At 33.9% G+C, this 26,922-nt stretch overlaps 1 protein-coding gene across 1 annotated transcript in view; it reads right to left on the bottom strand.

The window, feature by feature from the left end:
- Positions 1-26,159, bottom strand: part of LOC120333677 (uncharacterized) — a 42,698-nt gene extending 16,539 nt beyond the window's left edge. Inside the window, exons 1-9 of the mRNA XM_039401009.2 lie at positions 25,973-26,159; positions 23,082-23,213; positions 19,619-19,681; positions 13,123-13,306; positions 12,215-12,354; positions 10,215-10,257; positions 8,459-8,569; positions 6,141-6,218; positions 1,446-1,589 (exon numbers count right to left, since the gene is read on the bottom strand). Coding sequence (XP_039256943.2) covers positions 1,446-1,589; positions 6,141-6,218; positions 8,459-8,569; positions 10,215-10,257; positions 12,215-12,354; positions 13,123-13,306; positions 19,619-19,681; positions 23,082-23,213; positions 25,973-26,064 — 987 coding nt within the window. The 5' untranslated portion in view covers positions 26,065-26,159. The remainder of the gene's footprint in view (positions 1-1,445; positions 1,590-6,140; positions 6,219-8,458; positions 8,570-10,214; positions 10,258-12,214; positions 12,355-13,122; positions 13,307-19,618; positions 19,682-23,081; positions 23,214-25,972) is intronic.
- Positions 26,160-26,922: the final 763 nt, after the last annotated feature.

Here is a 26,922-nt window from a genome sequence, read left to right as displayed (position 1 = left end):
ACAAATGTCAAATCCTGACAGAAATTATTTTGCATTTACCAATCATAAAACGAAGAATGTGCAAATGCATACACATCGAAGAATCTGTCTCTGAGAAATCAATATTTTTCAAAAAGAATGGTATCGTTTGAAAACACCTAATTTATCCAAATCGGTCACTTATTAAACATCTATTTTATGAACAACCTATTTCTGTAACGCGGACATATTGAACATAATTGTCTTCCTATATCTCACTAGACATTACTGAATACATCCTATCTACTAAAACTAGCCTGTTGTTTTGCCACTCAACATGTTATGATCAAATTTAATGCAATGTTGTGACTAGTATCATTTCCTTTTAAAGATACAAGGTACGACGACAAAGAGTAATGTCGGTAATCATATAAAGATAAAATCAATGATTGAATATTGCATTTGGTGTCAAAAACATAGTCATAGAAAAATCATTCCCTTAGATGGTCATTTTATTTCAATGTCTAGCAATTTGTTGCAATGGTGTGGAATTCAGCTTGAATATGATGGATTATTCTAATTTGTACTATTTTTTTCTAATATAATAAGGGATTTTGTTGAATACTGCAACTGAGGAAAACTTGAGTAGCAATGAATTTTGAAGGTATTGAACTAACTGTAAATTCATTATTAACAAGGAAATTTTTGTGAGAAATTTTGTCTCTTACCAACCTACTTAGTAATTTTATTTACCGGTACTTGAATATATGGCGAGAACACACAATGCCACTCCACTCAGGCAGACATAATACAGGATTACATTCTATAACAGAACAAACAACTAAATTGCAGATGAATGGCATCTTAAAAAATGATGAAAAGTTATCTTGTATTGTGAATAAGGATAGTCGAAAATTTTCGAAGCTACATGCACCATGACTTAATGTCCTTGAAGCGAATTTTACTGAACTTGGAACGTTATATTCCAATTGATTACTGGCATATCACAGAAGAGGAAGTTGTGTATGATGTAATACACTGAGCAAGTCAATGTGCTTACTATGTATCAAGTGACGTAATATCCCAAAATTCTTCAGCACTGAATCAGCATTGTTACTGATAAGTCAATAAATATTAAATGCTTTAAATTTTGTTATTTTTACCTTGAGTCACCCATATAAAAATTAGCAAATACAAAATAAAATATTTCCTGTTTCTAGTGTTGTAGCAGATACTTGAATTAAATAGGTAGGGACACAATTTGTGTGATGTATGTCATATATTTCATGATTTTTCTACATAATCAACTTCCCTGACAATGGAAAATTTGAATCCACACTCTTCTCAGCATACCAATACCATACTGGAATGAAACATTTTTCTAACAACATTCATCCAATATAAGCATTTTCATATTATGTTAATTTTACCATGCAGAAAAATGAAAATATATCATAATTAGAATTTTAAAATATAATCGAGAGTACCTTTTCTACCAGCGGTGCAGCAGTATTTCCTTTTGAACTAAGAGATTGTGGATCTAATGAAGATTGTTTTTTGAATTCTTTTCTTTTTGCTTCACCTTCTGCCATTCTTCTCTCTCTTTCCTCACGTTCAGCTTTCATTTTGGCCTAAAATATATTATGACAATATTTCATATTTATCATAGGAAAAGATAAGTCGATAATTTGGCCTAATCAACAACAACGCCACCCTCTTGTCCAGTTACCAATCCCCATCCAGTATGAAAATAGTTCACAAACGTGTAAGTTGGCTAACAGTACTCTGTCATAATACGGAGATATAACATAACTCCCTAAATCCACCCCGTTTCACATTAAAATAATGAAAACAAAATTAATTTTTCAAAACTTATAATAATGATTTAGGTACATGTCATTCATCCCTACAGCCTGACGACCTTCACCAAAATACATGATATATATAGGGTCTTCGGTAAAATTCATCCCCCACGCCTCATCCTACCACGTCCTCCAGTCCGATCACCAGTCCATAGAATTAATCAGCCATTTGTTTTGGATTCGTGGGGTCGGCAAAATTTAAATCGCTCGCGGGACAAAATTATGATTGCTATTCTTTTGTGGATCACATATATTTTTTGAAAGTTAAAAACGGAACATCGTGCAAAAATTCCGACAATTCATGAACTCAAAGTTGTCTTATTAAAAAATTATCACAATGACATTTAATGTGACACTGTCTTGTTGCTGCATCACGCTTGATAGCTTTACGACGCCAAGATTGGAAGATTTTATGGGCATCACTAATCCTAGTTCTTTGTAATGTTCATTTTCAAAAATAATTGTTCGCACAAATTTGTACTTTCAAACATCGAAATGAATATTTTTGCATGGTTTGTGAAATTTTGATAAAGATTTTCTTTAAGAAGATACATTCTTACAAAAATTAAGCAGTTGTGATTCTCTCGAATAGAATATGAATTTGATTTTCTTATTGCATTGCAATATATCCGAATATTTACTGCGCTATCAAACCCCTGCACTCAGCATCAACTTTTCTGCATGTTTCCATTCGTCTAAATATAATTAAATTGTAGGCTCTTTAAACGAGTAGCTGTTCAATATAATTTTTAGAATATAATAAAATTTAGTCTAAACGTTTCTCACGATAAATTCTGTTACGTAAAAAAAAAATGTAATCTACTCCTCGAGCGTAGATAATAAATAAAATTAATTCATCGTTAAAACCGCCGCTTGGATGTTTCCCCTGGCAAAGACTTCCCTGTTTACTTGGCCAATCAGCAAGATGCAAAAATAAATGTAACAATGCATTACAAAGTACAACTTGATTTAGTACTTAATAAAACCTTTCGCATCCGCTCAGGCACATTCCTCACTCAAACAGACATTCAGGCGTTGTCTGGAACATTACCTCATTTTCGCGATTTTGAATTATATTCGTTAGTTTTTAGTTGTTTTTCGGAAATTCAAATAAAATAAGTCAATGAACACTTTGTCCTCCTAGGAGTTTCAGTTTAATTACAGTAATCAAAAATTAGTGTAGAAAATTCTTTACAGGTACTTTTAAAAAACAGATTGTTGAATGGTATGAAGTAGAATGATAGTTTGGAACAAATACTTCATTTAATAGGCAACACCTCGCGAAACCACTCTTAAAATAATCACCGACAATTTTAGAATGGTAAAGTATGGGAAAAATTTTCGGGGTCAAAGGTCGGGAAAAGATCCATTCAGTGCAGCGTCCCGGGCCAGATTACTACAGATTTCCCGACAACTGGGATACGCAAACTACCGTACCTTACCGCGAAGACGAGTCCAGCAATCCTTTCGCGTCTGATATTCGCCCACGTTATTCAAACCTACGAAAGCACGCAGAGTACAGTAATCAAGTGCACGATGCGCCGACTAAAAACAGGTTTCGCGAAATCGCCCCCCTCTGTATCGTTTTCGCCCACCGGGGGCGATATCACCCACTTTGGGAATCACTGATCTAGATCATGACTTACAGCAACTTACTCAAAAGTATAGATGAACCAATATAACCTTATTTATTCCTGATACGAACCCGATACCAATGAGAAGGCATCGATACCAATACTATGATATCCCAAACTACTGATAATAAAATAATATAAAATTAACATGAATACATATATGAGTAATTTTAATTGCACGGGATGGACGTGATAAAATATTTTTCTGCAAATAGTATTTACTTTACACATTACATTGTCACCATTACCGTATTTCATATAGAGCCATGTTTCTCAACCTTTTTCCATCCACACACCATTTCGAGGTTTTATGCAGCGCTGGCGTACCACTTACATAAATTTTGCGCGGTAAGGTGGTCAAATCGCTCCAACCTTTTATGACGTCATAATTACGCATTTGCTTCATGCAAAATGTAATAATAACAAATTTTTTTAAACTATGAGGCCTTAGTCAAGGTTGATGGGATTGTTCTTTCACCCTCAGTCACAAGGAGAACAACATAATGAAGTAGATACAAACAATAATTCATTTTCTTGGTTTTTATTTCATTTGCTTACAGCGCATTGAGAGTCATGTATGAGGTCAACAAGTCAGTTTTGTTTTTTCGACTTGAACATCACCAAGGATGGGAATTTTTGCTCACACTCCCATGAAGAATGAGAAATTAGCAGCTAGGCAAACTAAAAGTTCCTTTGGTTGAATAAAAAACAGAATTCTCTCGCGTACCCCCCGGAAGACTTTCGCGTACCACATACCACAGGTTGGGAATCATTGATATAGAGCAGGGGTGGCCAACCTATGGCGTATGCACCAAACGTGGCGCATTGCATGATTAGAGGTGGCGCATTGCATCTTTCACCCTTTTCATGCCAAAATTGTTAATTGCACTTGGCTTCTCCACACCAAGCCGTTTTTTTGTGATTTACATGGTGACTTTTGATTGTACCTAAAATCTATTCTCCTTACTCCACGTCGCCCACACACGGCTTGTTGGAATTAGAAACAACAGGCGATTATCGACATTAGCTTTTGGACGGACTTTATGACATTCATTCTAGACTTTTGGCAAAAATTAGTAAAATTTACTATTTTTTCCCTACTGAAGTAAAAAGTTCAGAACTTCTGGAAAAATAGAAAATCGTCATTTATCAGCTTGAAACATGGATTTTCCATTGCCCAGACTTCCCAAATATCTCCCAATAACCATTGAACAACCAGTTGAATTGCCCAAGCCTAAAAATTTAATAATAAATCAACCCACAACATGCTGAAAATGACCCCTAAATACCACCTTTTTCATCCAAACTTTAAATGACCGTTGTCAACAAAAGCGAAGCGTAAAATCGCTTGCTGTGACGCAAGTACTAATCTTGAAGAAGCCTGGAGTAAAATCACGCGACGCTAGGCCAAACAGCTGATTATATGTGATTATATCACAGTGTATATCGACGCATGAAATCCAAATTGGGCTAAGTTCATTTTTCTAGTTCCGAGAAAAACGCAAAAAACTTTTTTTTTTGTTTCTTTTTTTTATTTCTCTAATACCTTACATCGAGGATGTCTAGTTTTTATGGTCCACCAAAGTTACAATGAAGGCCATATTTAGATGGTATAAAAAAATTTGTGCTTCGCCCCAATTTTTTTTGGCGGGGTTTTTTTTGGACTTAACCGTTTTTGGCTCTCAATTTTCTGGACCAGGAACAATTTTATTGGACTTAGGGCCCCTTTATTATGTTATTATAGAGGCTGGTATGGACTTAGCGCTTTGTATTATATTTTTTGAGAGGAGCTATGTCCAAAAAACGGACTTAGCCCAACTTACAATGCAGTTATCCGGAGCTAAGTCCACTATAGTAGACAGTTAGACACAGCTCTGTTTAGTTCTCAAATGCCCTAAAAAAAGCAGGGTTATGTCCATAGCTGTCTTGAGATCTAGAGCACCTAGAGATAAGGCAAATAGACCAAAATGTAGAGCTAAGTCCAGGAAAATCAGCAATTGAAAAATGTCATTTTTTGGAAAAGTGGACTTAGCACTGGGTCGATATATGTGTGTGTATTATAAATTTATATAATTTCAACAAGAAGCGGACATTAGGCGTGGGAATACAAGAGATTTACGGCGCATCTGAAACATTATGTTTAAAACGTGGCGCATGGTATGTGAAAGGTTGGCCACCCCTGATATAGAGGAACATATAACCAAGAACAACTTCAAATCCGTATTTATGATTCAAATGCGTAAATGTTTTGTCACCTATTACCACTATAAAAATACAAATTGTTTAAGTGCCAGGCATCCACTATCAACTGGTTAAATATTTCAATATGACGTGGGTAAAAGGCGTGGGAATACAAGAGATTTACGGCGCATCTGAAACATTATGTTTAAAACGTGGCGCATGGTATGTGAAAGGTTGGCCACCCCTGATATAGAGGAACATATAACCAAGAACAACTTCAAATCCGTATTTATGATTCAAATGCGTAAATGTTTTGTCACCTATTACCACTATAAAAATACAAACTGTTTAAGTGCCAGGCATCCACTATCAACTGGTTAAATATTTCAATATGTACTGTGATATTTCCAAAAGTATTCAAAGATTTAGACTTGTGAACAAGTGCTTTTATTTAAGAGTTGAACCTAAAATATTTATAAATGATCGAATATATTATAATATTTACCTCATGTTCTTGTTTAATTCTTTCCTTTTCTTCTTGCTCTCTTTTTTCTTCTTCCAATCGTTTTCTTTCACGTTCCATCTGGTGATGAAAGTTTGTAATACATTATCTGCCCAGGCACTCACACAATGGCAAGAAATGCAAAAACAAATAACAACCCTAATCTTTCTCTAATGCTCTGGATATCGATTATTAAAATGTTAACTAATTTGATTCGTTTTAAAACTTAGTGTCGTAGACTCATGACCAGTTCTGGTCCTTTGCGATTTCCTGCCAATTGCAATGGAATTAAGTATTCTAATGTATATCAATTTATGTCAGAATTATTTGCGATTTATTGCCTAACGAAATAAACATAGTATTTATTGAAGATAAGCAGATGCATACATTTTAGAATCCACAACCTAATATGTAATACAAATCAAGTTTAAGATATGGGTGCTCCATTCAAAATGACATAAGTGGTACGAGTATACATGATAGTATATGAGTAGTAATAAGTTTGAGCAATATGAAATAAAACCCAATATATATTTTCGGAAGTTTGTCAAGATTTACTGTATTATATAACCCCTTCAAAAGCCCATCTAAGCAAGAAAATTACTTCAAATTGATAAATAATAGCTACAAATATTCTTTCTGTGCAACTACATCTCTGGTTCACTAGCTACTTACTAGTGCAGTGTTTCCCAACCAGAGTCCGCGGAGCGTTTGAACCTGTCCGCAACGAGCCCGAAATTCACATTGGGCCGCAAAGGTTTTTGCGAAACCATGAGCAAAGTTACGATTTACGTTAGAATTTACATAAAACATAAAATGCAAGTTTATACACATAACATCAATTAATCGAGTCAATAATTACTGGATACTGAGTAGGGCTGGGCATATATTCGAATATTCAACTATTAGAATAGCAATTTACTATTCGAAAATTTGGTAACAGGTGATGCAACAGGTCACTTGCGCGTCGCTTAATCAAACAATTTGATTTCACATCTTACTTGCGGATTTCCGACGAAAACACGAGCCGGCAAAAGCGTGGATAGATACGTAAGTAGTGTTTCTAGCGAGCTCGAACAACGAGGAATAACTTTTTCTGGTAGGTGTCAATCGTGGCAACCTACATTTTCTAAATTGAAAAGCAGCACTACAAAATACTAAAAATAAAACGGAGAACACCCTAAGTTTTGTTTTATGATGGTCCGCGACCGATTAAAAACGCTTTTGCAGAGATTGCAAGTCGCAAAATTTTGGGTGCTATCGTAGTATCAGGGAATTTACCCTTAGGATTCTTTTCTTTACTGCCTCCACATTGGTTCGTACAGTACTGGAGCGCCGTAAGTGCTCAGATTTTTCGAATTCACGAAAAATAAGAATTAAAACAAAATATAATCGGACACTTGCCGCAATTTATCACGCATTTTTGTATCTAGAATAGTCATGATATTTTTTGAGTAGTATTGCTTTATTTCGTCAACACAACCACAGATTAAAATGATCACAATTAAATTAATATTAAAGCAAGGCAATGAATATTTTTTTTATTTAGCTATATACTTTAATAATTATACTTTTAATAATAAGTACTAAATCAAGTTGTACTTTCTGGAAATTTATGGCAGATAGTAAGATATTACTAACGACGATAACAAATTCGCAAGATCGCAAAAAATATTTATCAAAACTAAATATAATCGGGCAATATATTCTCACATTATTATGTTTGCAGATTGCCGTGACATTTTAAAGAAGTTATGCTTTCATCTTGTCAATAGTCGACGCAACCGCGTGTGACCTTGGCTTGAACACAATTAAATTAAGATAGAAAAACATTCAATATTCTTGTCGTTCTCTTGGATTGAATATTGTGCGACAGAAAAGGCGATTTATACACTAAAAAAGTCTTAACAAACGCGTAATTGCGGTGAATTTCCGATTTTGAAATTTGTTAAAATTCTGTTGTGTTGGGTTTTACTACTTCTTCACACAGAGTACTCTTGCAATAAACGCACATTGAGTTCGCAAAGGTTTTCGTCGATGAGAAAATAGTGCACGACCAAAAAAGATTGGAAAACGCTGTACTAGTGCATTAGTCTTTGCTTGTTTTTTTTTATCACGGATTAACCCCGATGCTACATGCATAACAACGCAGCAAATTCCAATCAATATAAAAATTACTCCAGTGTGTATATTCAATTCATAGTGGTCAGCATAGGCTACTGTTTTAGACCTTCAAAAAATTTGAATGAAGTTTGTGGTCCCTATTATGTTCACTCCCGGTTATGATCAAGCAGCTGATTTACTATTATACTACAATGTACCTTTTTCTCCTGTAAGATGTCAGCACGGGATTTGGCAACAGGTTCTTCCAATTCATGTTCGTTTTCACTACTGCTACTACTGGACTGTTTTTGTTCTTCTTCATCCTCTTCCTGTGAATACATGATTGGCAATGTAAGATAAAGAAATGATCCTAGAATACAGGCTTCCTTTGCTTGCAATAAATTATATGCAGTTACACTTTCATTCAGACTTATAGGAAACAAAAAAAAACACAGTTCAATATAATCTCGTGGTGAGGTACCAATAACCTCCTAGTCCAGTCCAGAAAAGCATTTCATGTGAAATTTCTGATGAAACAGTTCGGACATGGGAAACCAGAGATAAAGCAATCAGATAACTTAATGCATTGATGCCAAAAGTTGAGTGTGAGAATAGATAACCAAATGAATATTCCAAATGGATGGGATTGGTTGGTTGAAATGGACAATAAAACTGACCAAAGATGACATAATCAAAAGAGCAAGTTGTCCACTAATCGTCTTCGTTGTTTTGATTAATAATTATTAATTATGAGACAAATGGCCAACACATAGATTATATTTTCCTCTACCAAAACAATGGCTATTCTATACCTATTTCAATGGCATCTTTTTATCACAAATAGTACAACTTAAAAAGACAACATCTGCTCATGTGTATCACGAAAATTGATCAATAAAAATCACACAATATATGAGTAGAGTGACAAAACACAGTGCAGGAAAATATAGATGCAAATCCATGACAGCATAAATTTAAAATGGTTAAAAAAAAACTGAACAATGCAACAATTTTTGTATAATGTTTCCCAGTAGTAACTACAAAAGAATTGTTGAAATATGATGAACAACCTAAGGATATCAATATTGAATTGCCACACAGAACAGTTGGGATCACAATATAGGAAAAATTTTATTAAAAATGTTGTAGAATACTTGAGTTGAATATCATGCTTTATAATAAGAATGTCATCTCACAAAAGATTTCATTTTATGGAATTCATATTTCTTAATAAAACTGCTGTTCATGTAAAAATATAAACAACATGACATTTGATGTACTTTGATAACATTATGTGGTGATACTTCTCTTCTCATGCTTGCTTCTTCAAATAAATATTTAAGTCAAAATCGAAAACTGCAACATAACATTGGTTGAACAAACAAAACATGCAAAGTGCTGTAAAGTGTCAGCAAAATGTATTTCAAACCTGATATACAATTCAAGTAGAATACACAACTGCAACAGATTAAGGAAAGAAGGTAGAAGAGATAGAGAGAAGTGTAATAAAAATGAAAAAGATAGTTAAAAATATACATATAAATGTTTGTATAATGTTTAAAATATGCCCCTAAATATAAAGATTCAAGGATTCCTGACAGTGTTTCTTCTGTTGTTAGAAAATTTCTTATCAATGCTTCGTATTCAATGCACAAATTATTTCTGTCAGATGATAATTTTGATGCAAAAGTTTTATGGAAATGTAGCATATATCTAGGCCTATAAAAGTTTTTTTTTTTCGGAAAAATTAATTTGGAAATTTTTATTTTAGAATTTTTTTTTATTCAACTCAGCGACAGTTACTTCATATCCAATTACCAAGAGTCAATAATACATATTGCTAAAATAATTTCAAAAAAGGTAAATCATAAATCAGCATGGAGTGTATGATTAGTAAATCATTATGTCTTTAATTAGAAATTATAATCTGTTCCACATATATGTCCTGATTGAATCAAAAAAAGCAATGCATACCTTTTCTTCTTCCTCTTCGCTATCTTCTGGGCTTTGTTGTTCACTGTGAATAATACAAAATATTTGAATTGGATACATTAAGAGGAAAAATCACTGTTCAGTAAGCAGATATATAAATATTTAATGAAATGATTGAATGAAAAAAATTGTTTCTCCTAGTTTGATAAGTCATGGTTGCCAATGGTGGTGCATTAATAATAAATTTCTTTATGAGATATGGAAAAAATTTAAAAAGGCCAAAGTTTCTGGTATTAAAAAGATCTAAAAGCACACCTACCGCATATACACATATGAAGACAAGTATAATACACCCTTGGCAGAAAAAGTAATTTATTCAAAGAGCACTAGCTGGAATGTCAGAATCAGCATCATGTCTATGGCATGTAGCTTACATGTTAATTAAAAATGTTTTTAGGCTGGGGAAGAATACTAAACTAATTACATCTAACATGAAAGCCCAACTTTTTTCATAGGTTATTCATTTAATAGTTATCCATTTAGAAATATATGCTCTGCGCATAAAAATATTGCACTATTGCCAATGATCTCATATTCTGGATCTATTCCAAAATATTGGATAGGCCTACGCAAAAATATAGTTAAATAAGACAAAGTGTCTTCAAGAATCTAGGATATTGCTAGTTGATTGGTTGGTCGATACTAAATAACAGATGGAAGATTGTTTTGCTCAAAAAAGATTTCAAAGAGTCCTTTGAAAAATCTTTCAAAAAAGTCGAATGCTTTTGTGATGGGCAGGTTACTTTGTTTATTAATGATGGCGCTGTAAATGAGTTTGGGCTCATAGCGTAATTGCTCAAATATTTATAGGAATAAACACATTGGAGTACTACTTTGCCATTCACTCTCGTATGTATAAAGCCATACTTGAGATAATCGTCATCATACATTCTCCCTTTTTCGGTCATTTTGCGATACTTGGTGAATACAAACTGAATTTTACTTAAAACTGAACGAAATAAACTTATGTTTTTTTGCGCTTTAATATATTTTCTGCTTATTGAACGGTTACATAACACACGTAAAATCTTGATTACGGTAATTGTTTACTTCATAACTATTGAGCTATGCAAAAATCCATTTACTGTGTGTTGAAAATACACAACTATTACAGACTTCTTGGTTTGCTCAATCCCTTCAAACTCACAACCAATACCTTCTGACATACTTACAACAAACGAGGTTGCAAAATACAGTTTACAAAATAGAGAAATGCAAATGAATTTATGTACGTTTTCAGCATAAAGAAAAGCAGTTCATTTTCTAGCAGTTATTATGTGGATTATGTGGACGTTTCTCCGACCCGTGACCTATAAAAAATTCATTTTATACGGTACCATTGCAAAAATTTATAGGCTTAATTTAAGAGTGCTTTGGAAACTTAGTGATTACAAACTGGCTCACATCAGCAAAACTATCATTTTAATTCAAAACATTAAACCGTGTGCCGTTTACAGGTGTTGATAGCTAATTTCAGGCAAATCTATAGTAACGTTTGTGGTATAAATTTTTTATCATTGCACGTTATTTGATTTACGTACAACTATTTTTTTGGAACTCGATTGAAAACTGTTAAATAAAACGCAAGACCACGAAAACAAGGTAATTTTTACAACCTTGCTCGAATATCTTTCAAGCGACCACACTGATTGCAATTGTAACGCCATTGCGACTTAATGCTGATTGGCCATTGTAATGGCGTAAACAAGGAAACACATCCATGGACCATACTGTTAACATAAGAATCATTTTTAACGAGTGTTGTGACTCATGCTAAACCTATTTCATCATCGTTTTTGTGACATTGTAAGAAAAGGGTCACTGTGCATGCATATAAAAAACACAATATTACATCATTAAAAAGAAACAAGAATGGGATATCAAATGGCCATCTTGTGACCTCTCGCGCCCCCTCACTCAAATTTCACTAACCTATGTCATATATTATGAACCTAAAACATGACATCATTATTTGATCTTACATTGATTTTTTCGTAGTTGTTATTGTTACAGATGTATACGTTGTTTTATGTGAATCATCTTCTTCTATTTCATTACTTTCCTCAACATCAACTTCAACTTCGACATCTTCCTCCTCCACACTTTCATTATGTTCGCCATTCTTTGTAATAAATAAAACTCAATTGTTTCAAAAGGAAGACGAGATATAGCAATTAAAGTATGATGCATTAACTGTGACAATACAAGACTGATCACAAAAGCATATTTAGAGGTTTTAAATTTCTAAGAAATATTAATATTAATCACTTATTATAACTCACGTCATTTACATGTTGGAAGAGAAAGATATATAAAACTAAAATATTGAGTCAATTCAACTCATATAGCTTTTTGCTTTTTTCAGAAATACTTGCCTAATAAGGATAAAAGATCCTTCTGGGAGAGTATTAGTAGTCATTCGAAACAGAAATTCAGCATTATGTAAACATCAATTTCTCAGTATTTATTTTGCAAAAACGAACCTAAAAGCATAGCATTTATATAAAGATATGCATCACAATGGTAATAATATCTAGGTCAGCATACATTACTTTGACTGAATTTACCAACTGAAATGAATGAACTGCATTTGAAAAATTTCCGGGTCGGTTCAAATTATCATAATATAAAAATATATCATCTCATGACTATTTTGTATCTATTGACACGAATGCGCCACCAACAGTTTAGTCCATTATTGTGCTTTAACTACCTATATAACCTTTATTGGTACAAATCAGTGCTGTACATTTTGGCTAGTGCTAATAATGTTCTGAATATCCTCAACTGATATCAATTGATTGAAAGCTGGCTGGACTATGAAAGGCTCGAAAAGAAAATTATTATCACTGTGAAGATAAGTCACTTTTATATCACAGTAAATAATTACCTGATCTGCATATTCATCCTGACCATTGCTCATAGCTTCAGTAACTTCTGTGACTGTTCTCTCCACAACATCCTCATCATCGTCATGGGTTGTTCGTTCAGTTGTTGTAATCGTGCTTTTGTATGAATAAGACAATGAATCTTTTGCTTTGCTCACCATTCCATCTCCTTCCTCTCGTTGTCTCCTTATTAAAACCAAACAGATGAAATTTATTTCAAATATAATTCCAAAATCTAAAATCCTATTTTATATGTATCACTTTAAACTGAATCGGAAGCTATTATAAACCATTTATATATCATTCTTTCCAGTGATTTCATCAGGACAATATTTTAAATAAGCTATGTAACTTTACAAAGCTATACTTTGGAAATTGTAAAGTGTGATTGATTAAGTGAAAAACCTTCTGCTGATCATAGCTTTCAGCCCAGAAATCAGAGATTTTTGAAAATGACATTAACGATGAATGAAAGCATACTGCTAAATGGTTGATTTGACTTTTACCAATGGTTAACTGAATAAAAATTGTCCAATGACAGATATGAATATTTTTAAATTCATATTCTTCATCTTACTTACTGTGGGATTATATATTTAAACATTAATAAAGATTGATAATGCTTAACAACTGCCTCAGGGAATGAGATATTTCATAAACAAATCTTTTTCAAAGAAACTGGCCTTCTTTATCGAATGATACGAAAATAATCTAAAAGTGACTAAAATATGAGATCATTGTTAAAAAGTAGAATTGCCTTAAATTGGAATCAACATTGCCCTGGCAAATTCAAATTAAAAATCAACAATTTAAAATAATTGTAATATTATAATTTACAATATATTTTTTCCGAATTGCGGAAATTTACTGTTATGGGAAAAATATCAATACAAATCAAGTGAGAATAATTGAAAAAAAAAATGGAAAAAAAAAATCGTGACAAACAACCTGCACTTCTACATATCATTAGAGCTCGACCGATATATCGGCCAACCAATATATCGGGCTGATATTGCGGCAGTAAACCGCCGATTCATATCGGCAATACATAAGCGCCGGGCTGCGTGCTTCAACGGCTCTCACATCTGCATAACTGGTTTCCCAATATTTCTCTCGCTTTAATTTTGCGTTAAAAAGGTGTCTCTCCTAATGCCCAGTGGCAGATGATGAGCCATTTCATGCATGATCATACCTGGAAAGTTATTATCTGGAATAACGTTTTCGAGAAAGTACACAATGAGAAAAAGGCAAATTTAGTATGGACAGAAAATGGTGGTTCTCTAAATAGATTCGATTTGACGATGGTGAGTTAGAAATCACAGAAACACAGTACAGGTAGGTCAAAGCAATAATGTCATCAACGTATTTCTGGAAAATATGTGCCTGATGGAACTATCATGATGATATTGATATAATATGTTTGTTCACTTTAAAAGGCCATGAGTGAAGCTTTAGGGCTTCATGGTTGACAAAAAAAAATAACCCATGTAAAATGGCACCAGACCGACCGGCTGTGTTAGATTAATCTATAGCCCATAAATTATGTCTTTATTTCTTATTATTTTATTTATTCAATGGATATTCCACTTTGTGGAACCATGAAAAAAAAAAAAGTAGTTCTGAATTTGTGACCTTCCCAAATTCAATTTTGAATTTCTGGGGTAATAGTTTCATTTATATTGATGGTTGTTTATCATTTTGCTGAGAATTACATTAAAAAACCTTATTCCATTATAATTGACTAAATAAATTATTGAGAGTCTCTCGAAAAATATTTTTTTAAAATTTCACATGTAATTGGTAACTGCACATACGTTATCACAATATCGAAGGATTTTATCATTATCATGATTCACTTTAAAATATATCAATTTAAAATTTTCCAATACCCTCAACATATGCCCACAGTTATATTTAAAAACGCCATATTAATGACAATTCTTTTTCCTGGAAAAGGCTAGACTAATATTGAAGTCGCAGGAAAAGTTACAGAATAACATTTGTTCAAGCATTAATAACTGAAGTTAGTTGAATAAAAGTCTGACTGCAATGCCAATAAATATCAAAATGAAACGAGGTACATCATAAAAGCCCATTTTGTAGCTCACCATATGATTTATATTAATATCGGCATATCGGCCACTACCCTCTAGTTGACCGATATATCGACATGATAAAAGTGATATCGGTCAAGCTCTACATATCATATAGGAAATTTGACTTATTGACTGAATTTTTGTCAAACCTAAGAAGTGGTTGTGTTTTCAAATACATTGAATCTCTTGCTGTCATTATCTGGTGGATTGTGAACTACACGCCACGCCCTATGTCCAAACAAAGAACTGGGCTTCAAATTTCATGCAATTAGTTGACCAGACATGACATACTTGATTTGAAAATCTCTGAAAACCTCAAGCCTATGACATAATGTTATAGTACCACAAATGTGATCGAATAACAGCTGTTTATAGTCGTGAAAGAGGTGAAATGGCTGCCAGTACCTTCCAGTGCCCACCCTCAGTACACTACTTTGAAAGTTGATCAATTCGAAAATTCCAGAATATGACATTAAATAGCAAACTTGACAGCATCATGGAAACTACAGATATCGTTCTTTAGTTTTCATTAAATACACAGCCATATTTTAAAAGTTATGTTCAGATATTTTACAATATCTATAATTCTATAGCCGAAAGAAGGCAGGCAGTTTCAGAATACATCTCAGACAACTCCCATATTGATACTGCATAATATGGTCACAATGCTGATTACATTATATCATGATTCATGATGTGCTTGAAAGTTAATATTCACCTTAAAAAATTGAGATTGGTAGTGTGGACCGAATTGGAACACATGCTCACATAATAAGAAATTTTAAACATTCTTATTAAGTGAAGAGAAAAATCTGATGGGCAAATATTGAAATTCAAATTGTTGAACTAACCAAATTACTTATTTACTTAGACTTTTTATTGGCACAATTGGTGGAGCGAACATCATTCAAAGCAATACATCATAATATTTTCAGCTTCAGTAAGGACCTGTTTGATAATATATAAACACACATACAGGGTTGTCCAAAACGAATCGAATATTCGAAATTATTCGAATATCAAAGTATTCGAATACCTTTTCGGCTCATTTCCGAATAATTACGAATAGTAGTCACTTTTCGCCGTAAACATGGTGTTTCGTTTTACCGGAATCTTCAAACGACTTTTTACGCTTTCTCAAGTATTGTAATGACGATGAAATAGAGTCGGCATTTTGATTGTTTATATTCAGCGCGAATGTACGTCGCATAGTGTTGCGACACATTTGCACGTTTGCGTTGGTGGACATTGCCGACATTCGTCTTTTAATTCACAAAATCATTTCCATTAGTCGAAAAATCGACAATCCCCGTATTTCCGGCCAAAAAGTGGCTTTTCTAGACCCAATTTTGGCTTGATTTTTTGGGGGGAGGGGCGCCTTATAGAGAAAGCATGTTTATTTTATTTCTATGTGGCCTGCTTATTTTTCGCATTAGTCTTCTCAAGCATAATTTGTGTTAACCTTATATTTGGTTCTTATGGGTCTGCCAATCATGATATTTAATCGTAGACCGGTTATCGTTACTTAAAAGAGAAAACACGGCCACCGCCACCGAGATAAAGTACGGTAAGTGATTTATGACCCTTTGGTTTTGCCGATTCAGCAGAAAACGACAGGGACATGAAATACAGCTGTGAAATAACCCGTGGACGTACCGTGTGGTACTTATCACATTTCAAAATTATTTCAACATTCGGGTTGATAGGTTGTCCAAAATGATTGCCGCTTTATAATTTAAATTTACCGCTTCGTTGTTGAGAATAGTTAATTCCGTGAGTATGGTTCTACCAAACAAACATGATCTGGTTATGTTCTGACCCTATAAAATTATAGATTGTTGAAAATGATTGTGATTTTTAACTCAAAATTACCGCTTTATTGTTAAAAATAGTTAATTCTGTGAGTATGATTCTACTAAACAAACGTGATCTGGTTCTAAACATTATTATTAGCGCATATTAGCATAACTGAACAACAGGGAACAATTTTTCTACCCGTCTTCTTGGAGGCCTATATGGAAAACCCTCTTTTTTGAGTGCTAAAAATATACATCGTCCTATTTGCCATGTAGACTTATTAACCGGGAAATACGGTATCTATAGCCGTAATTGTTACGATATCCAATAAATTGTCACAAGTTGGGAAACAAGTTGATTTATTGGAAAAATACTCTCACCCGCTTTCTGGCAAATAATTTTGATAATGATGGTCAAAAGTATCGATAATGAAAGTATTAATACCAAATACCACGGGTATTTGTGGGCATGAAATGTGTGGTAAACAGCCCAATTATAATTAATTTCGGATTCGTATTTACAAAATATTAAAACTATTATAACTCAAAAATACAACGGCGATTTGTGGACTTGAATGTGTAATAAAGTATAAATTATTTTTCATAATTGTGACAATTTTTCCGTGAGTACGAAAATAAGAATCAAAAATTAATTATATTCGGGCACAATATCACGGCATTCTGTGGACATAAATTGTGAGGCAAACTCGCGATTGATATTAATTTTTGATTCCTATTTTCGTATTTACAAAATACAACGGTGATCTGTGGACATTGAATGTGTGGTAAACTACCCGATTATAAATAGTTTTTGAACCCTATTTTCGTATTTATAAAATAATAAAAGTATTATTACACAAACATACAACGGCGATCTGCGGACTTAAAATGTGTGGTAAAGTTCCCGAATATAATTACTTTTTGATTTGTATTTTTGTACTCACGAAAAAATTGTCACAAGTCTGAAAAAGAACTCATACTTTATCCCGCTTTTTGACAAATAATTTGGATAATGGTTGGTATTTAAAAGTATGGGCGTTTTACTAGGATGATTTTGTGTTGCGCACGCATTCAAATCCATCACCGATACCACTATTTAAAATGCCTTGTCGTATTATTTCAATTCTGTTAATTAACACAACTCATGTTATATAAAATATATATCGCAATAATCTGCAAACATGAAATGCCTGGTAATATAGCCAGGTTGTAGATAGAAGTTATTCCATTGTTTATTGTATGAAAATTCCTTCATACACTTAGATTCTATTACTGGATTTTATTTTCGAACTATTCGAAATTTCATATTCGAAAATAATAATTTCGAATGTATTCGAAATAGTGAACTATTCGGTATTGGCCATCCCTGCACACATATTATATATATAACATACATATCATTATATATACATAACAGTTAGAATATTCAATTGCTCCTGCCATTGACTTAAAGTTAATAACTCTTTGAACCCTGAAGTCTCAAAGTGAAGTTAGTCTCTCACCATAAAGGTTCGCGGCGCCATATCGGTGGGACAATAAAATAATATGGAATGTTGGTTATTTTGAACGATTACAACTTTTTAACAATTATGGGTAGCGAATTGACGGACATCTCAAACGAGAGTAAATTTTATCGTGCAGTGAGATAAAATGTTATACTTTAAAATAAAGCTTGTCAAAAAGTGTGGAATTCATTTTAGTCTAAACATATTTTTTTCTGCTTGTAAGTGAGTTATAATCCTAGATCTTGTATTTTGGTGCGAAATATATTACCAATAACATAGACCTCCTTATATGCTTTTAGCTGATACTTGGATTACTTCCGTGGCTATTGTATAACCAAAACGCAATTCTGCATTCTTGTGTTGGATGATCAAGTTCAATAGGCTGCCATGACGTACTGATGACGTAGCTACGCAATAGTAATCACATGACTGGCGTAATGAAGATGTTACTACATACAGTCGAATCGTGTTGCCTCGCAAATTGCGTAAGATAACAATTATGGAATAGCTTGTGATCACGTTCTCAGCAGGACATCAGTGGACGAATTTGGATAGCACTTTAATACCACACCAGATATTAATATTACTGAGAATATTATGTTTCAGACCAGTTATTCATTATTATTTAAATTATCTTTTTGATTTCTGAAGCTAGGTTTGTGCACTTCAAGATAGAAATTGCCATCAATTCATTTAATATTAGTTAGAAATACAAGTTGTATCTTCTTCTTGTACAAGAAATACAAGGAATAGTTGAAAAATATTTCCCCATCTTTGTTATGTTCAAATGCAGAAAAGAGTTCCGTATTTTTCCGCTTGTGCTCAATTCGTGAAAAAAAATTTTTTGAATATAATCCAATATTAACTGATTCAAGGATCCTGCTGCACACTAACACGAATATATTTCTGTAACGTTTCGTCTGACCTTGCAAAAGTCTTGAATCACTTAGGACATCTATCTATACTATTGTTACAGCATCCTTGCAATATATGCATATGAATCCACCCGCACAAATGCATAGAAGAAGGATAAGTAGTTAGTCTTGCAGAAACCAAATCATTAGCGCTAATATTAACTTCTGTTAATTTTCAATGATTTACCTCCTTTCCTCTCTTCTTCTTTCTCTTTCAGCTCTTGCATCTTCTTCCTCTTTCAATTGTTTTCTAGACATAACATATAAAGAAAACTGTTCAGAGACATTGATACGATGGAATATAATACACTGCTAGTAAAATGCATTCTTTAGAGAAATGTCAAATCAAATGAACTTAAATCAAATTATAAATTATTTTGAAATATTTTGGTTCATAATCATAACCGTTATGAATTATGATAACTAAAAAAGTATTTCACAAATATTTGTTGCAGGAAAAAAAACAAGTGTTGATTAGCGTGTTAGATTAGTGTGTTATTTGAGTCTTGGTCTACATCAAGATCAAGAATATTTAAGTTTTATTGCAAGGTTCAATTCAGTTATATTTAACAACCAAACATAATTGGCTTAGGTATGTGGAATAGACTCAATATTGAGAACTGCAATCTGTCGGGTATGTTATTTATTTACCAGATTAGAAATTTTTTCGAATTCTTATTTTCATAGCAAATTCAATACAGCAATTTTTATAACAGTATTACAAACTGTATCACAGTACTTTCTTTGTCTGTGTACACTAATTTGGCCTAGTGCACAGAAATTGATCCACATTTTTGGCAGATATAAGCAAAATGTTGTCAAATACCAAATTAAGCCAAATCAGTATTTAATAATCAGTGATTAATAACTAAAACAACTATTTGGTATGTGATAATTTGTACCGCCCCAAAATCATACCTACAAAAATAAAATCATTGCTACGATTAAGTTGATCGGTTATCTTCGTAGGACTGACTTGATACTAACAAATTCAGATCATGGTTTTTTGTACATCCTCTTATTTGGTATCAGAGATAAATAAAGAGCATGCCATTAAAATTCTAGATTAAATGCAGTAGCCTAATCAATCACATCTAATTTTTCCAATACAATCATGCTTGATAATAAATATTGGAAAATTTCAAACTTCCAACTGCTATTTGAATTAATTTGAAAACCAAGATAAGCTACACAAATATCTAAGATCTCATGCATTAATCAATTCAATCATCTGTATTCTGTGAAATTTCATCAATATAATTACATAAATTAGTGATTTCAAAACATGTTAATGACCAATCATTTAAGGGAATTTTGTAGCATAATTTGAATACACAGACAACACAGGCTTTTGACAGAAAATATTGATATTCATAACTGACGATACAAATCCCCAGGCCTTGTCGCTCTATGTAAGTAATTGACAAATGCCTAAAATATTTAATCACTGTTTGCCTATAAAGTATAGGCTACGGGACGAGCGCACTAGTTTAAACTACAACATGCAATTTATTCTCAGCCTGCCTATAAACATATTTTGGCCCATAGAAAGATGTCAGCAAATAAAAAAAGGACTTGACTACCTTAATCTTTGGCTAACCATTACATTTGTAAAGTCAAGACTGATTTGATATCATCAATCATCTCAACGAAAGAGTGAATGCTATATTTTAACATTTTATATTTCCACTTCGCTGAGTAGTTCAAAGCTAATATTCGAGTTCACTCTTACATATATACACACAATTAAAACAAAATTAACAACTTTGTTGAATGAAGGAGATGTTAGTACGTTACAAATAGTAACTTCAAGAAAATAAATAAGAGGTCAGTAAAAGGAAGCAACGAACTTTTTATCAAAACAACAACAAATGCGAGGCGAGACAAAAAACTGCTGTCTAGCTTTATGAGCAAATTCGGTTTTAAAATAGATATTTAATAACAGAGCATGGGAAGCTACATATTTCTGTTGTCTTCTCCCTGCTGTAGCCCATAGTAATATGTTTGACCATCATCAATTTACGAGTGCAACTAAATATCACCTCTTGTAGCCTATTTTGTTAACATACGAGAGCGAACCTTCTATTCACCAATAGAACAACTTAAAGAACCCTTGACTATTATCATAACAAGCAATAATAGGCTTCAGTAGCCCTTTACGTGTTAATGTTCTGTGCTACTTATAATGGTGGAAACTGCTGTTTCACTGCTACCGATTGGTGATTTTTTTCACAAATGTTTGGAAATCTATTTGAAAAATATCGAAAAAAGTTAATGACCAAGCTTGAAGTCAACTCCAATAAGATAGGATTAGGATTTTTCATATCAATTCTGGGAAAATAAATGGCGTGCGTACAACAGCCACTTGTCCGTTTATAAGTCCATGCTGGTTATAGGGTAAGTTGGCCAGTTGCCATTTGTTTCGGATGGATGGACTAGATCAGGGTGGTCCAAACCCAGGCCAGCGGGCCATATGTGGCCCGTCGCTCCATTATCGGTGGCCCGCTTCGCGTTTGGTGAGTAATAAAAAATAGCATTTCGAGTTGTTTTGTCATAAAATTAATCAGAAAAATCTTTTGACATATTGTTATATCACTAATGTCACTGAAATGACTAGTGATATGGCTAGCTGAGGCAACTAGCGAAGTTGAATAATGTGCTTGGCTAGCCAAATTGGTAACTGGCTTTCTATCTTTTTGGTCGAGAATTTTGCAAGAAGCCTAAACATTATTACAAAAATGCTGCCTATAATGTCAGAAAATTTGGTAATCACACTCCTGTAAATCAAATTTGGTAAAATCCGGTAATCAATCAATCTGCATTTATTGTAAGTTATTTTGTAAACATGAGTTTGAATAGAAAGCTGCTCAATTAAACCAGTTTTTTGACTTGGTATGAGAAAATGATATGTGTGCAACTTGTGATGGTGACGATCTTAAACAGCACTTTCTCCGTTATGAAGAATCTGAAATCTTACCTCAAAAGTAGATACAGTAAGATTTTTGCTCGTTTTTTGGTGGTTTTGTATGTTTTAGCTAGATAAATGACACATAATGATAAATGTGTTTGGACAATATAAGTATTTGTTTTGTATTGTATTGTTTACCTATACTTGGCACTATTGTGGCCCGCGAGGCCCACAACCTTGGACCACCCTGGACTAGATATTGGAAGCTGTAAACCAGGAATTACTTGAACCACCTTGCGATGGGGAGGAGTCCAGCAATCCTCGCTAATAACTATACCCCCACAATATTTTGAACCTGTGAGCCCACACAGTGTAATCAGGTGGGATGGCAGGCACATTCCAAATGCTCAACACCATGAACCGTACCGTTAGAAAAATTACTCGATTTTTGCACACAATCAAAAACGTCGATCTGATACACAAACCTACACATATTCAAGACAATCCACTAAACAGCATTAACAGCTCGAATTTTCATCCAAACTGAAATTGTTGGAATGTTAATTAACAAAAACATGTAGGATTTGCAAAATGTGCGGTTCCAGTTACATCAAATATAGGACCAGATTTGTTATCATCTCATTGAAGATGAACTATAGCCTATAATAGATTCTACATGAGTGTGTGACCTATATAGAAATCATCCCAATAATTCTGAAAAAATAGAAATTTATATACATACTCCAATTCCTCTCTTTCTTTTTTTCTCTTTTCTTCCCTATCTCTTCTTCGACGCGCCCTTTCTTGTTCAAAATTATCACTATCATCATCATTAGTTATTTGAGAAGATGTCACTTTATCGGGCTTCACTATCCTGGCAAAAGATTCAAATAATTATGTATTCAAATATTTATTTAAAAATATTGATAACAATTGCACGAGTGCCTAAAGTTGATACCCAATATAGGCCCAGCCCCAGAGTATCATATTATGGTCCAACCACTGTAAACCGTCAAGATATTTTGAACCATAGATTTAAAGATGAAATATTTTTACAATACAAAAACAAGAGGGATGTCTGCTAGGGTAACTTTGATAAACTTGCTTTACTGCTTTATACAAACTCAGTCGATCAGTACGACCACCGTAGCGTGCGGGCGTGGCTACCTCGAGTCGAAGATATTCATTCGAGAAGTGAATCTCAGACTTAGTGACATCAATAAACAAATATGCATTCGCACCTCATTCTTTTTTTTTTCGGATTGTTCGTTTACATGCCGCATCACACGCACAGCGGATATATTCAATTCACTGTTTTGTTTTTGAAAAAATTGCACGCAACCTGATTACAAAGTGAAACGCCTGAGTAATGATCGCCGTCAATATTCATTTGTTTGTGACTTGTTTTCCTTTCTTCTTTGGTAAGTGAACGCGTTTAATACGCTTTAAACTTATTTTATTAGATTTTGTTCACTTTCCAGATTCATCGCCTTAATCTTTTGAGCCTATACTAAGTGAGGCGAATGCGGATTTGGAATTGACAATGGAAACAATCAGAAAGCTCTAAAGCAGGGATGGGCAACATATGGCCCGCGACGAGATTTTGACCGGCCCGCTGACTGTATCCAACCACACACTGTAATGTGGTCTGACGCATCATTCCTAAAAGTTGCCGATCATTCTACTCTCACCGCACTGTCAGTGCAGCTGGTGAAATAAACAATTGCCTTAGTGAACAAATAATTGCGTTAGCTTAGCACACTTGTTAAACAATATGAGGTCAAAGCAGAGAACGTTGTAAATTAATCATGAAATATTCCGCAAGAAACGCAAAGTTGATAGAGAGTGTCCAGCATTTAACAAAGATTTGATACCAAAGTATTTTTTTTACAAAGGTTGGCAACACAGCAGTATGTTTACTGTGTGGTCAAAGTGTTGCGGTAATAAAAGAGCATGCTACAACATTAGTCTTCATTATGTGACGAAACATGGAAACTATGGCAATAATTATCAGCAGTGGAACGGCAAACTAGAGCAACAGAACTGGACAGAAAACTTGCTAGGCAGCAGAATGTACTCGTAAAAGTCAAATTAGCCCAGAAAGCTTCCACTCATGCCAGCTTTAGGGTCGCACATAACATTGCTAAACACAGCAAACCATTCAGTGATGGCGAGTTTTTTAAAAAGTACATGCTTGATGTAGCTGATCAAGTCTGTCCACAACACAGACAGAAGTTAAAAGACTTTACTTTAAAAGCGAATTTTAATATGTTCTGTTCACTTGTTTTGGTTGACAGGAGCGTACTTGTACATCTTTAAACTTTGTCCTTAATTAAGGTATGACAGTTCTCCAGGTGCTCCGCATTTTTTTTTTGTTGTTTTGTTTTATGTCAGAGTGATCAAAATAAAATTTTGCTTGATATATGATGACAAATATAATTTGTTTCTATCACATTGCTGTGCAATGAATTTGAAAACAAACAAAAAAATGTTATCACTCAAGTTAATTTATAAGCATCATTTTTTATTCAATACTTTGTATGATAAAACAGATGTTCTAACATTTTTAAGGACAGGAATTTCATATCAATAATGGTTGGAGACAAGACCATAAGATGGGTAAATCATAAACTGTGAACTACAATCAGGTTATCAAAAATTTAATCCTTTCATTGCAGTGATTCATTCAAAGGATTATGTCATAAAATCTAACCGTGTTAAAGTTGAGGAACAATTCGACGCGTTACGGCGAGGCAGTGATAAATAAATGCTGGAAATTAAATATATTCTTCGTCATAGAAGGCGTACACGGCGTCGGCATTTTCGCTGCAGTTTTCATTGACGTAAACGATTTCAATCCATATATGGCAACAAGAGACTCGCGCGAGAGAAAAAGAGAAAATTTTTGATAGCTGACGACCGACCGCAAAGGAATTTCTTAACCCAAACGTAACATGTACTTAGGCTTTGAATTTCAAATTAATTTTGACCAAACAGACAAACAGTTTAAATTAATTATAGATTTAACGCACAAGGACATGTAACGGTTGACGACAGCCAATCAATAATAAACGCTCTGAAGTTTGCATTACTTCATCAGTACAATGTATGTTTTTAAGCAGTGCAGGCCAATATCACGCCTTCTTGATTTTTTGAGAATTTGTGCACAACGTACTAATGTAAACACTAACAGAGTCAAAAATGATCGATTCAGGGAATCCTCAATTCTCGACGCTCCTAACAAACAATGATTTGGAAGACATAAAATCGCCGTGTAATGAATATCTTGGGAGAATTTCGCTGTTCACGCGCGAATGTTAATGAAGTGGCTGACCTATTAACACGTTTTCGTTAATGAATACTCAGACTCCAGCCAGGCTTTTCTGAATATTACATTTAAAAACTGTTATTCAAGCTAACCCTAATCAATTCGCCTCCCATTCCAATTTTGTAAAATACAATGTGAACACGCACGGTCAATTCGACTTCGCTTCGGGCATAATTTTTGTGAACGAGATTCCGAAAACAATCAACACTGCTACTCGAGAATGCATTCAAACTATGTTGAACAAATTTAGCGATAATATCGAGCGTTCATACATTCTAGTCAAAATGCATTTTGACATTACTTACTTGTCTGCCTCTGCCAATAGTTCCTGGCGTTTCTTTCGGCGTAGTTCCCTTCTTTGTTCCCATGACAGCGTGTCGTCGATGACATCAGTCATATTACTCAAATGGTATGCACGATTGGTATGGTATATTAAACAAAATACTACAAAATTACAAATAGGCCTGCCACAAGCAACGAAAAGATTGAACCAACATCATTCAGTCAACAAAGTAACAGACTAAAGATCATCGACTGCTCAATTATTTTATCTTGGTCAGCCACGGTCGATTTAGAGTTGAACTTCGGACAAATCACTGATCAAATTAAACCTAATTGACCAAAATAGCACACTTATCTCCTACTAACCTGCCTCTCACATTCAGTCCTAATAATATGGAATTGCTGAATTGATAAGCTATGTCTGAATGTATCTCAAGACAACGTCACTTGATACATCACTCGATGTCCGAGCAGTACCTAGCATTCAACGCAAGTTTAGTAGAGAGGAATAGTAAATCCTTCGCCATTTTAGGAAGGTTATAAAACACCCATTACATTACCTATTCAAAATACAACCATTACGCTGTCGCGTATTTTTCACAAGCGTCGCTTGGTGTAAATAGGGCCTACTTTACCAGCGAGAGTTGTATTAAAAAGGAAAAACACCACGCTCCAAAACCAACGGTCCATAGCAGGTTTGCGGTAGTGCACACATGGCGTAGCTTCTAATCAATAGAGCAAATACGGCAATATTTCAAGCTTCAGAACGCCGCTCAAATCACGTTTAATTAAGTCATCTCATTCGGTCGTAAATAAAATATGTACGTACCACGGCATAGCGATATCTTTCAAGCCACTGGTATTTCCATGCCCAAACAGACCACCGAATAAAATACTGGCGGAATATCGTGTTTTCCCGAAAATAAGACCTAGCCCGAATTTTAGGAATGATTTTAATATAAGCCCTCCCCTT

This window comes from Styela clava, chromosome 15 (genome assembly GCF_964204865.1).
Source record: "Styela clava chromosome 15, kaStyClav1.hap1.2, whole genome shotgun sequence".
NCBI classification, from domain to species: Eukaryota; Metazoa; Chordata; class Ascidiacea; order Stolidobranchia; family Styelidae; genus Styela; species Styela clava.
Note: the sequence above shows the minus strand (reverse complement) of the source record. Positions and strands in the feature narration are given on the sequence as shown.